The following is a 13,995-nucleotide window of genomic DNA, read 5'->3' as shown; positions in this document are numbered from 1 at the left end:
GTTAACAGTCCCTTCATTAGCCCTTACACACGTGAAAGGGAACCTGTCACTACTCTGCTTGAAAAGATGCACAATTCCCTATACTAATAAAAAGTAACCTAAAGTCACTTGAGCTGCTTTGTACTTGACAACTTTGCCTATACCGTGAGCCTCAACTATAAGATAGTTTACTGTTGATCTCATTAAAAATATAGGAAGCATACCTATTATACCTAATTATTTCTAACATACCCCTCCCCACCTTTGCTTGTGAGACCACGTGGTGTGTGTTAACTAACTGGAGTGTAAATAAAAACTTGGGGGGAAAAAAAGAAAGAGATGTCAGCATACTGATACCTGAGAACCCCAAGTAGCCACGGCCTTAGCTATATTAATAACCAGAGTAACAGTGCTTCCTTAAAGCCCTGACAGGAGGTGACCTCACCTTAGGGACTTCTAGCTTCTTTAGAAGCAAAGAACCCTTATAAAATCCTGTTTTATTTGCTGATTTTTCTACCGTTGGCTCTAGCAGAAACACTCAAATGCAGCACAGAAGCATGAAAGTCAGCAGGCCTTTTTATTTTAATTTTCTTAATGTTTATTGACTTTTGAGAGAGAGAGAGCGTGAGCGGGCCAGGGGCAGAGAGAGAAGGAGACACAGAATCCGAAGCAGGCTCCAGGCTCTGAACTGTCAGCACAGAGCCCGATGTGGGGCTTGAACTCACGAACCGGGAGATCATGACCTGATCAGAACATGAGGTTCTGTTTCCAAAAAAGAATTCAATATATACATATTTGAATATATGAATTTAAACATACATACACATGGTAAATAATGATAGGTGGCATTACTTAAGCTTTAAACCTTAGTTTTTATATTTTTTAATTCTTTCCCCTCTTTTGTAAGTAATCTCTACTCCCAACTTGGGGTTCAAACTCCCAACCCCGAGATCAAGAGTCCCATGCTCGGGACACCTGGGTGGCTCAGTCGGTTGAATGTCAGACTTGATTTTGGCTCAGGGCATGATCTCACAGTTGGTGAGTTTGAGCCCCACGTCGGACTTCTCTGTCTCCCTCTCTCTCTCTCTCTCTGCTCCTCCCTGCTCGCTATCTATCTCTCTCTCTCAAAATAAATAAACATTAAAAAAAAAGAGTTGCATGTTCTGACTGAGCCAGCCAGGCACCCCTAAACCTTAGTTTTTAAAATATAATTACTCTTAAGACATTGTTGATTTTTACCATCATGATTTAAATGTTATAACCCAATGCCCAGAGCTTGGTTTCTTTTTTTTTTTTTTTTTTTTTACATTTTTTTAATGTTTACTTTTGAAAGAGACGGAGTGTGAGTGGGTAAGGGGCAGAGAGAAGGAGACACAGGATCTGAAGCAGGCTTGAGGCTCTGAGCTGTCAGCACAGAGCCCGATGCTGGGCTCAAACTCACGAACCGTGAGATCATAACCTGAGCCGAAGTCAGACGGTTAACTGACTGAGCCACCCAGATGCCCCTCTACTTCTTTTTTTTTTTTTTTTTTTTCCCCTCTACTTCTTTTAACACTACTTTCCAATGGAAGGAACCAGGGCTTTTTGGAAAAACAGCAGATTCCAAGGCTAGGACAGGAAAGGTACAAGATGAGCCTTGGAGTATCTTGTGGTGCCAGAAATTAAGGAAGTGCTCAAAGAACGATGGGGAAATAACCACAAAGATACAGGAACCAACATGGAGGGACTCCCAACAGCCAGATGTGAAGCAATTTGGGCAACAGAGTAATTAATGCTACTAGTGGATCATTACGTATAGGATAGAATTCCTGAGTCCGTCGTGATTTAAATAATTTAAAAAACAATGAATAGGGAGAAAGAAAAGCTCTTTATTATAGTAGCATTCCAACTAATATGTGAAGAAGGAATGATGTTCATGGAAAAAAAATCAACATTCGAGAAACACCCCAGTAATAATTGTTTCAGTGAACAATCACCAATGCACGTTAGAATTAGTCAGTGAAAGTTTGATGAGGAACAGAATATTTACATAGTCTCAAAGTATGTGGAGTTTCTGGCCCCAAATGGAACACCTGAAATTCAGACAAACCCAGATCGTGGGAGATTCTGCAGAATAACTAGCCAGTGTCCTTCAAAAATGTGGTCATAACAGACTGAGGAACAGTTCTGGAGTAAAGGAGATTAAGGAGATTTAAGGAAATGCATGTGTGCTCCTGGATCAGATCTTGGCCCAGAAAAGAACATTAATGGGACAATTGGTGACGTTTAAATAAGGATTCCAGATTAGTTAAAAATGTTACGTCAGTGTTAATTTCCTGATTTTGATCATTGTACCAGATGTGGTTATGTTGAATGTTAACACTGGGGAAGGGTATATACATCTTGCTCTACTTACAATGGGCTTATGTCCTGATAAGCCCATTGTAAGTTGAAAATATTGGATATAAAAAAATGCATTTACTACACCTAACCTATCAAACATCACAGCTTAGCCTAGCCTAGCCTACCTTAACCGTGCTCCAAACACTTACATGAGCCTACAGTTGGGCAAAATCATCTAACGCAAAGCCTATTTTATAATAAAGTGTTGAATATCTCGTGTAATGTGTTGAATACTGTACTGAAAGTGAAAGAAAGATGGTTATATGGGTGCAGAATGGTTGTCAGTGTATGGGTTGTTTACCCTCGTGATCGCGTGGCTCACTGGGAGCTGTGGCTCACTGCCACTGTGTCCAGCATCACGAGAGAGGGCCATACAGTACGTCACTAGCCTGGGAAAAGATTGAAATCCAAAATTCCAAGTATAGTTTCTACTGAATGTGTATCACTTTTTTACCATCATAAACTTGAAAATTTGTAAGTTGAACCATTGTAAGTCAGGAACCATCTGGACTGAGAAGTTTGAGAGAGAAAACTAGAGAGGTAGGACAGTCAGGAGGGTGTTGTCCCAGAAGCCAAAGGAATAGAGTCAAAAAGAACACAGTGATAGGGGCACCTGGGTGGCTCAGTGGGTTAAGCATCCAACTCTTGATTTCAGCTCAGGTCATGATCTCACAGTTCGTGGGTGCAAGCCCCGCGTTGGGCTCTGTGCTGACAGCTCAGAGCCTGCTTGGGATTCTCTCCCTCTCTCAACGCCCCTCCCCCACTTGCTCTCTCCCTCTCTCTCTCAAAATAAATAAATAAACATTAAAGAATAAGAGAACACAGTGGTAAATACATCAAATGCAACAGGGAGAACAATTATAGAAGGTCAAAAATAGTGTCCATCGGGAGCCTGGGTGGCTCAATCAGTTAAGTTTCTGACTCTTGATCTCAGCTCAGGTCTTGATCTCAGGGTCGTGAGTTCAAGCCCTGTGTTGGGCTCCGCACTGGGCATGAAGCCTACTTAAAAAATGAAAGAAACCTTTGGGGCACCTGGGTGGCTCAGTAGGTTAAACGTCAGACTTGAGCTCAGGTCATGATCTCACGGATCATAAAAATAAATAAATAAACTTAAAAAAAATAAGCTAGGGCTGTAACCAAACAATATTTATTTATTTATTTATATTTTTATTTTTAATTATTTTTAATTATTTTATTTTTTATTTTTTTTAATTTTATTTTTTATTTTTTAAAATTTACATCCAGGGGCGCCTGGGTGGCTCAGTCGGTTAAGTGGCCGACTTCAGCTCAGGTCATGATCTCGCGGTCCGTGGGTTCGAGCCCCACGTCGGGCTCTGTGCTGACAGCTCAGAGCCTGGAGCCTGTTTCAGATTCTGTGTCTCCCTCTCTCTGACCCTCCCCCATTCATGCTCTGTCTCTCTCTGTCTCAAAAATAAATAAACATTAAAAAAAATTAAAAAAAAAAATAAAATTTACATCCAAATTAGTTAGCATATAGTGCAACAATGATTTCAGGAGTAGACTCCTTAGTGCCCCTTACCCATTTAGCCCATCCCCCCCCCACAACCCCTCCAGTAACCCTCAGTTTGTTCTCCATACTTATGAGTCTCTTCTGTTTTGTCCCTCTATCTGTTTTTATATTATTTTTGTTTCCCTTCCCTTATGTTCATCTGTTTTGTCTCTTCAAGTCCTCATATGAATGAAGTCATGTGATTTTTGTCTTTCTCTGACTGACTAATTTCACTTAGCATAATACCCTCCAGTTCCATCCACGTGGTTGCAAATGGCAAGATTTCATTCTTTTTGATTGCCGAGTAATACTCCATTGTACATACATACCACATCTTCTTTATCCATTCATCCATCGATGGACATTTGGGCTCTTTCTATACTTTGGCTGTTGTTGATAGTGCTGCTGTAAACATGGGGGCGCATGTGTCCCTTCGAAACAGCACACCTGTATCCCGTGGATAAATGCCTAGTAGTGCAATTGCTGGGTCGTAGGGTAGTTCTATTTTTAGTTTTTTGAGGAACCTCCATCCTGTTTTCCAGAGCGGCTGCACCAGCTTGCATTCCCACCAACAGTGCAAAAGAGATCCTCTTTTGGCATCCTTGCCAACATCTGTGGTTGCCTGAGTTGTGAATGTTAGCCATTCTGACAGGTGTAAGGTGGTATCTCATTGTGGTTTTGATTTGTATTTCCCTGATGATGAGTGATGTTGAGTATTTTTTCATGTGTCGGTTGGCCATCTGGGTGTCTTCCTTGGAGAAGTGTCTATTCATGTCTTTTGCCCATTTCTTCACTAGATTATTTATTTTTTGGGCGTTGAGTTTGATAAGTTCTTTATAGATTTTGGACACTAACCCTTTATCTGATATGTCATTTGCAAATATCTTCTCCCATTCTGTCACTTGCCTTTTAGTTTAGCTGATTGTTTCCTTCGCTGTGCAGTTTTTTTACTTTGATGAGGTCCCAGTAGCTCATTTTTGCTTTTGCTTCCCTTGCCTCTGGAGACATGTTGAGTAAGAAGTTGCTGCAGCCAAGATCAAAGAGGTTTTTGCCTGCTTTCTCCTCGGGGATTTTGAGGGCTTCCTGTCTTTACATTTAGGTCTTTCCTCCATTTTGAGTTTATTTTTGTGTCTGGTGTAAGAAAGTGGTCCAGGTTCATTCTTCTGCATGTCACTGTCCAGTTTTCCCAGCACCACTTGCTGAAGAGACTGTCTTTATTCCATTGGGTATTCTTTCCTGCTTTGTCAAAGATGAGTTGGCCATACGTTTGTGGGTCCACTTCTGGGTTCTCTATTCTGTTCCATTGATCTGAGTGTCTGTTCTTGTGCCAGTACCATACTGTCTTGATGGTTACAGCTTTGTAGTATAGCTTGAAGTCTGGGATTGTGATGCCTCCTGCTTTGGTTTTCTTTTTCAAGATTGCTTTGGCTATTTGGGGTCTTTTCTGGTTCCATACAAATTTATTTATTTATGTATTTATTTACTTATAGTTTTATTTTTAATTTTTTAAAAATATAATTTATTGCCGAATTGGTTTCCATACAACACCCAGTGCTCATCCCAACAAGTGCCTTCCTCCATGCCCATCATGCACTTTCCCCTCTCCCTCCACCCACCCCCCCCATCAACCCTCAGTTTGTTCTCAGTCCTTAAGAGTCTCTTATGGTTTGGCTCCCTCCCTCTCTGTAACTTTTTTTCCCCCTTCCCCTTTCCCATGGTCTTCTGTTAAGTTTCTCATATTTATTTATTTTTGAGAAAGAGATAGCAAGTAGGGGTAGGGTAGAGAGAGAGAGGGAGACAGGGGATCCAGAGCGGGTTTTGTCACCCAGGTGCCCCCCAAAAAACTTTTTTTAATTAAAGTTTATTTTTAAAAACCATAAGGAAGCAGAAAGCAACTTCCATTAGCCGTGTGGGATTTTGAAAGCTCTAGAAATTAGTCTTATATAAAAAACTATTTGCAGTAATATCAGAAGGCTATAAAAGGTGTAAGACAAGGGCAGACGGCCTTATGCCCTGAAAATAGTTTGTCATTAAGAAAACCCTGATATAGACATAGAACATTAGAATGGCGACTTAATGGGGGAAACTCTGGGTGATTGGTGGCTGACAATTTTCAGATGAATAGATACAGCATTTTAAAAGAACTCAGGAAGAATACGTTGGTCTTATAATAGCATCTGGCCTTACTTGTTATAAACTCATTTCTGTGTTCCACCTAAAGCCAGCATACATGACTTAACAATAGCACTTAACTTGCTGTAGACATTCCTTTCGTAAAATGTATTAAAACAAACATTTTTTGGGTGACTGGGTGGCTCAGTTAAGTGTCTGACTCTCGATTTCGGCTCAGGTCACGATCTTGTGGTTCATGAGTTCGAGCCAGCTGATGATGTGGAGCCTGTTTGGGATTCTCTCTCTCTCTCTCTCTCTCTCTCTCTCTCTCTCTCTCTGGCTCTCCCCCATTCGCTCTTTCTCTCTCTCTCAAAATAAAAAAATAAGCTTTAAAAAAACCACAAATTTTTCTAAGAACCTCATGGACATTTTTCTGAGAACCTGAGATGTGGCATTAAGAGAGGACTTTAGGGGCGCCTGGGTTGCTCAGTTGGTTGAGCGTTGGACTCCTGATTTTGGCTCGGGCCATGATCTCAAGGGCTGTGGGACTGAGCCCCGCATCGGGCTCTGCTCTGATTGTGGAGCCTGCTTGGGATTCTCTCTCTCTCTCCTTCTGCCGCTCCCCTGGGCTCACCCTCTCCCTCTTTAGAAAATAATAAATACTAAATAAAAAAGAGAGGGCTTTAAACATGTTCATTTGCTCATTCATTCATTGATTCAGTCATTCATTTACTTATTTATTTTTAGGATAGGAGAAACTTGAGTCTGTGTACAGGCCCACGGGGAAAGACTAGAAGGAAGGACAAGAGGTATGGGAGAATAAAAGTAGCTATCTGACAGAGACAGGTACCAGAGGCAATGGATCGCAGGGTGTGCCTGGATCTGCCAGTCAGAGGAGGGACTCCTCACCTCTGGGCCCGGAGGAGAGAGAGGACACAGCATAGACGTGGGTGGACGGGACTGACGTGTTGCATCCTTGTTTCATTCACTCTCTTCGTAAGTTAATGGGTTGAGTCTATCCTTCGAGAATGAGGATGATGAAGTTGAATGGGGACAGACGTACAGAACATGACTGAGGGGGACGTGATGGGGGGCAGACCAAGGTCTTGGAAAGGATTGTGGAGGGGTGTTTAGGGCCTAGTTGAGACCCGGGCCCACGAATGTATAGAGGAACCAATCTCCGTGGTTGTGGGATTTTCTCCAGCCGCACTCTGCAGCCTAGCGGGGGTAGATCAGACAGGCTGGGGGGTGGAGCCAAGATGTGGCTTTGCCGTCCTGGCAGAGCAGAATTAGGAGGGTGCAAAGGACTCCACACTGAAGGTGGGATCCACACGGAAGCGGGAAGTAAGGGAAGGCGGGAGCGGAGTGGTAGACGGGGGACTTGGAGGTCTCCCGATGACTCTGAAGCACAATTATGCCAGGCAGGGTGGCCAGGGACAACTAGGGACGAAGAAAATTGTGGTCGGAGATTGGGATACTGCAGTGAAGAGCCGCCAGCAACAGCATTGGAAGGCGTCCCCCCTGCCTGGCCCTGCACCGCTGCAGGGGGCTCTATGCTCCCATGTGCTGGGGACCGCTAACCCAGCGTCTTGTCCAGTGTAAAGTTTTGAAAAATGTTTATTTATTTTGAGAGAGACAGAGAGACAGAGAGTGAGCGAGCACGAGCAGGGGAGGGGGAGAGGGAGAGCATGCCAAGCAGGCTCCGTGCTCAGCGTGGAGCCCTACGTGGGGCTCGATCCCACGACCCTGGGATCACAACCTGAGCCAAAATCAAGAGTCGGACACTCAATGGACCGAGCCACCCAGCTGCCCCGTGTCTTGTCCGATTTAGCGGTTGTCCCGGAGTTTTCATTTTCCCACCAGGAGGAAGTATTAACAACTAAATTGATATAAGCAAGCCAGATGGGTCTGTGGGACCACCACTGTTTAATTCCAGCTTCTGCCTTGGTCTCGTCTGCTGGCTTGTGCGAGGCCTGTACAGAGAAGCAAATTCTCACTTTGACACAGAGTTAAACGTGAACGGCAACCGGTGATAACCTTTCTCCCTTTTTCTTTTTCTTTTAAATTCTTTTTCTTTTATTTATTTTGAGAGAGAGAGAGAGAGAGAGAGAGAGAGAGAGAGAGAGAGAGAGAAAGTGCAAGCGGGGGAGGGGTAGAGAGAGAGAGGGAGAGGGAGAGAATCCCAAGCAGGCACATGTTCAGTGCAGAGCCCAAAGCGGGGCTCAAACCCACAAACTGTGACATCATGACCTGAGCCGAAGTTGGACGCTTAACCAGCCGGGCCACCCGGGCGCCCCCCTTCTCCCTCTTTCTAATCTTTTCCAAATACAACATAACCCTGTCAAGGACAGTGTGCTGGGTATTCACTGATAACGAAGCAAGTGCACTCAGATATTAGACAACCGACTCATTCTTGTCCCAGGCGGGGATGGGGAGGGGGGAGTATTCACCATTGTGCCCCTTGCTGGACACACACAGCAGGGTGTGCCGGCCAGCTGTGCCCATGCCAAAGCCTACGAGATACAGGAAGCTGCCAGGCCACGAGTTGGTAGGCCCGTGGATGTAGGAAATTACACCTTCACGTGTACATAAAATATGTTTAGGAAACGGAGGCTGAGGAGTCCTGCCGTACGAGTAGCCTGAATGGTCTTCGTACAATGGTTATGCCATTCGTTACGTGGTGCAAATCTACAACCCGTTATGTTTTTAAATTTTGCAATCCACCCTTTCAGCATGAGTTCAGAAACTAAAGTGCCTAGTTAATGTGCAATTAAATACCATATTTGTTACTCAAGAAAATTGATCATGAACGTGTAACACGAACAAAACACTTGTCCACGTTTATCACCTACATCGATGTCACTGACCCCTTGAAAACCAGAAGACATAAATCTGCAGAGACGGCGTCAGCATCTACCTCAAAAGTTTGTACTTATTTTAAGAAGACTGTGCTCAAAGATGAGGATTTCAGGGGATGCAGCTGCCGAGAGGGTATTTATCTATTGCTCTGTGAACGACTTGTTTTGATCCAATGACTTCTCTTCAAAATTCATTTGCTCGTTTTGATTTCAAGTTTCCTTGTACATGACAAAGAGTGAAGCAATAAATAGCTTTAAATGAGGAGCTCTGTTAGCAGAAGGACTTCACAGTTAAATGATGCCACTTATGTGATGTCATCTATATCATTAGATGCTTCAAACAGAAAATGAGTTGAATTAGGGTTCTCCAGAGAAAGAGAACTAATGGGACGGGTGTGTGTATGAGAGAGAGAGAGAAAGAAAGAGAGAGAGAGAGAGAGAGAGAGAGAGAGAGAGAGAGATTCATTTTAAGCAATTGGCTCACACGATTGTGGAGGCTTCTTCCCAAGTCCAAATTCTGGTGGGGTAGGCCAGCAGGCCGGACAACTCAGGGAGGAGTTGCTGTTCCAGTCCAAATGCAGTCTGCTGGCAGAATTCCTTCTCGATTAGGGTCAGCATTTGCTCTGTTCAGGCCTTCAAATGATTGCATGAGGCCCACCCACATCGTGGAAGGTAATCTGCTCTACTCATTTAAAATGATTTAAATGTTAATCTTCTCCAAAAACCACCTTCCCCGAAACTTCCAGAATAATGTTTGTCCAGCTATCTGGGCACCGTGGCCCAGCCAAGTTGACACAGAAAATTAACCGTCACGTTAATAAATTCCAATACTTCTTCACTGTTGCATCCAGCTCATGGAATCAAAGCAAAGCTTACAGAAATTTATTCTGATGAGGGGGAAATATACAAGATTATTGAGAAAGCTACTGTAAATTCAGTTTAAACATTCAACATTTATGGGGCACCTGGGTGGCTCAGTTGGTTAAGCATCAGATTTCGGCTCAGGTCATGATCTCCCGGTTCATGGGTTCAAGCCCTGCGTCGGGCTCTGTGCTGATAGCTCAGAGCCTGGAGCCCACTTTAGATTCTGTGTCTCCCTCTCTCTCTCTGACCCTTTCCCGCTCACACTCTGTGTGTGTGTCTCTCTCTCAAAAATAAATAAATAAATAAATAAATAAATAAAATAAACATCAAAAAAATAAAAAAAAATTCAACATTTAGGGTGAGTATTTTGGTGGTGATTATTTTTTTCATAGAAATACAAATTTGGTGGAGAAAAAAAGACAAAATTATTTTGTCTCTATGAAAGTTTTATTTTCTGTAATAATGAGTAACAATTATTATTTTCTTGACTTCTTTTTTGCTTTCAAGACTATTATAATTTTATTTTATTTTTTATTTTTGAAGACAATTATAATTTTAAAATAACACATTTTGATTTTAAATATATTGTCCAAATTCAGCAAAATATTTCACATGTGAACCAGATTTTCACTTACCAAATAAAAGTATCACATCTTACAAATGGCACTGTTTGCTGTTTTAAATTTTTCTTAAGTTTTTTTAATTCATTTTGAGAGAGAGATAGAGAGAGAGAGCACGGGCAGGGGAGGGACAGAGAGAGGGAGACAGGATCTGAAGCGGGCTCTGCACTGACAGCACAGGGCCCGATGTGGGGCGCGAACCCACAAACCGTGAGATCATGACCTGAGATGAAGTCAGATGTGCTTGACCAACTGAGCCGCCCAGCTGTCCCCGCTGTTTAAAATTTTAAACACAAATAAAAGCTCCAAGTCGTCCTAGAATGACAGGAATGAAATGATAGTACTGTTTCTTTGTCTTTAGAATCACCAGGCTATCACTGTTTAGTGCAAACCTCTGTGACAATACGGGGGTATGTGCTACCACGGGTGTTGCAGAAAGAAACTGCAAGCCACAAACAAACTGGAAGGGCTCTGAAGTGTTGGGACACCTAATTTAGACACAAATGTGGGTAGTCGAGTCCACATGTCAGGGGCCAAATGTATAACTAGAAGTGCTCTGAATTAACTCTCGGTGGAACGCAGTGTTTGGTAAAAGGATAAGTAATAAACATGTGCTGATATGAACTTCAAAGTCTATGTCCAAAGAAGTGCATTCGTATGTTTACCAAAAGATATGTAAAGATACATACAAAATGTTCATAGCAGCACTATTTGTAACAAACCAAACCTGGAAACTGCCCACATGCCCATCAACAGGAGAATGGATGTCTTAGAGACTAGAAGGATAAATAGAGTGAAGACTTGTTTAAGGCAAGTTTAAGGCACTTGTTGTGGAAAGGGGGGGGGGGGAATGGGGGGCAGAGAGAGAGGGAGACACCGAATCGGAAGCAGGCTCCAGGCTGTCCGCACAGAGCCTGACACTGGGCTCGAACTCACAAACCATGAGATCATGACCTGAGCCGTGACCTGAGCGAAAGTCCGATGGTTAATGGACTGAGCTACCCACGTGCCCCTGAACTTTTTTTGGAGCAAGGGCTATGCTATGCACTCTTGCGTTATTTTGTTTAATCCTCGCCATGCCCTGTGATGGAGATATTAGCCTCATTTGACATATAAGGAAACTGAGGCACACTGAGGTCAAGGATTCTGCCCAAGGTATAAACTTGGGATTTAAACTCAGATCTTTCTCAATCCAAAGGTCATATGTACCTTTTCCATTATAGTCTGTTTTCTTTACATGATAGATAGGGGAGGCAGAGAAACTTGGACAGTATGGTGTTCACACACTCATACATTCTAAAATTATAACTGCTACTATTTCTTGAGCACCTACTATGAGGCAAGTACCATGCTTGGTACTTTACATAAATTATTTTTACAATTCTCATAACCCTTCATAGCAAGAATTATTATTCTCAGTTTTTAGATGAAGAGACTGAGGCTCAGAGAAATTCAATGATTTGACCAGTTTCACAAATCTCTTACCATCACCTATCTCTCGGCAGCCTTAACAGGGGCCACCAACTGTGTGCCAGGCACTATGGTGGGTTCTGGAGTCCTACCAATGCTAGGAACGAACAACTGTTGTTTGCTTACCTGACCTATTTGAGAGTAGGGTAAGATTCCTGTCCCCAGTTCCATACAGGGACTTGTGGAGACAAAAATAAAGATCAGTAATAGTGACAGTTCCCATTTACTGATTATGCAACGTCCTAGGTACTGTACCACACACACACACACACACACACACACACACACACACACACACACACACAGGGATACCATGTCTAATTCTCACAACGATCCTGTTAATACCCTCATTTTACTGAGACGAAAAGAGAGGCTCAGTGAGTCTGATTTGCACAAGGTCACAGAGCAGCTAGGTGTCTCCCGTCCGATTTGCACCCTGACCTGCTGACTCTAGGGCTCTTGGTCTCAACTCTCACACCCAGTTAAAGATGTTTGGTAGAATTAGTAAAACGGAATCCGCAATGCAGTCCAGAGTCTTGGGAGGGGGGCGCCGGGCGACAGAAGCACGTGGTGACGGCAAGCCGAAAAGCCGGCGCCCAGTTTAGGGGCACTAGGAAGAAACCGGGCGGAGGCAGGTGTGGGGAGCCAGGAGCCCTCAGGCTGGGAAACCCAGGGAAAGCTGGACGGAGGCTGCGCACCAGGAGTCTCCGCTCCTTCCGGAGGAAAATTCCCACCTCCGGCGCGTGGAAACCCGCAGGCGCCGGCAGAGGCGCCCGGGCGGTCTGTGGGCGGAGCCTCGGGGGCGGGCGGGGCCGGTTTTGCCTTCGCTCCGGCGGCGGCGGCGGCGGCGGCGGCGGCGGCGGCCTAGAGTGCACGAGCGAGCGGCTCTTTCCGCTCTCCCGCGCGTCGCCGCCTTCTGCGGAGCCTCCGCCTCCTCCTCTGTGGCGCCTCCGGCTTCCTCCTCCTCCGGCTGCCCTCAGCGCGCGCGCCCATCGGCTCCGTTATGGCGACCCGCAGCCCCAGCGTCGTGGTGAGCGGCTCGGCCCGCGGCACCTGAGGCTCGCGGCCCGCAGTGCGGGCGCCGGCCGGTGTGGCCCGGGGAAGCCCGGAGGGGCGGGGGGGGGGGGGGCGACCGCCGCGTCCCGGCTCGGGCTTTACGTCACACGGGGTGGCGTGGGGGATGCGTGGCGAGGTGCGGGGTGGGTGCCTCCGGACAGCCCGGGGGAGGGGGGCTGCGTGTGGCAGGGGAGGGTGGGGATGGCGCTTTGGCGGACTCGTGCGGCCGGGGAGGGCCCGCGGGCCAGTTCGGGAATGACCCGGCGCGCCGCGGGTGGGGGCTTTGTCCGGAGAGGCCCTTCTCTAAACCGGGGGTATGCCGCTGAGGTCCTCGGGGCCCCTGTAATAGAGGGCGCAGGCACGGGAGCGGCCACGTGGGAGGGCATGCGGGGACTGGTACTTGCACCTAGTTCCGTAAATGCCATAATGACCGTGCGAATGCGCATTGCCTGCTTGAACCCTCACAGCAGCCTTGGTAGCGGTAACCATGCCCGCGTTTTGACACACGAGGAAAATAGTGACACGGTATTAGGTAATTTTCTCTCGGCCCAGAGGGAGCTAGGCCTCGAATTCAGGTGTGCCTCGATCCGGATCCTACGTTCTTTGATGCTGCGGGGACAAAAAGTGCGAATCTGGTCCTTACCTTCAAGGACATTCGTACCATCACCAGCCTCTGTATCCTGTCTCCAACCTCATTGGTTCTTTTTGTTTCTGGAACAAGCCAAGCTGCACCCCCCCCCCCCCCCGCCTTTCCGATCATGCTTGCTAAAACGGCCAACACCCTTCCCAATAGTTACATGCCTCACTCTGCATCATCGTCATCATTATATTTTAGCAGTTACCTGATTACCTGTTGATTGTCTCTCCCACTAAAACAGAAGCTTTATAAGGTCAGGAATCGCCACCATAACCACAGCATATAGGACAGTGCCTGGCATGTAAGAAATTCTCAATAATGGTTTGTTGAGTGAATAAATAATTAACCACTTGAGCCCCCCGAAAGGAAGGATTCTATTGATATTGGGAATGATGGCTTAAGGTAAAGGGCAGAGTTCTTCGTGGAGTCTGGCCTGGAATCCTGCTTGCTTGGGCTGTTTACTAGCTGTGTGGCCTTGGGTAACTTCCCTTTTCTGGGCTTAAGTGT

General features: G+C 45.3%; 1 protein-coding gene across 4 annotated transcripts in view; it reads left to right on the top strand.

The window, feature by feature from the left end:
• Window positions 1-13,995, top strand: part of HPRT1 (hypoxanthine phosphoribosyltransferase 1) — a 51,470-nt gene that overhangs the window by 3,731 nt on the left and 33,744 nt on the right. The window contains exon 1 of one of the 4 annotated variants that reach the window (XM_081793107.1): window positions 12,577-12,825. The exons of 1 other annotated variant lie outside the window; for it this stretch is intronic. In XM_081793107.1, the coding sequence (XP_081649233.1) occupies window positions 12,799-12,825 (27 nt within the window). In that variant the 5' untranslated portion in view covers window positions 12,577-12,798. Of the gene's footprint in view, window positions 1-12,576; window positions 12,826-12,865; window positions 12,988-13,995 lie in introns of those variants that run through there. 2 more of the 4 variants (XM_081793105.1, XM_081793106.1) reach the window with 2 other exon arrangements.

The sequence above is a fragment of the Panthera onca genome, chromosome X (assembly GCF_046562875.1).
Source record: "Panthera onca isolate mPanOnc1 chromosome X, mPanOnc1 haplotype 2, whole genome shotgun sequence".
NCBI lineage: Eukaryota > Metazoa > Chordata > Mammalia > Carnivora > Felidae > Panthera > Panthera onca.
The sequence above is the reverse complement of the archived record's forward strand: the minus strand, read 5'-3'. Positions and strand labels throughout refer to the sequence as shown.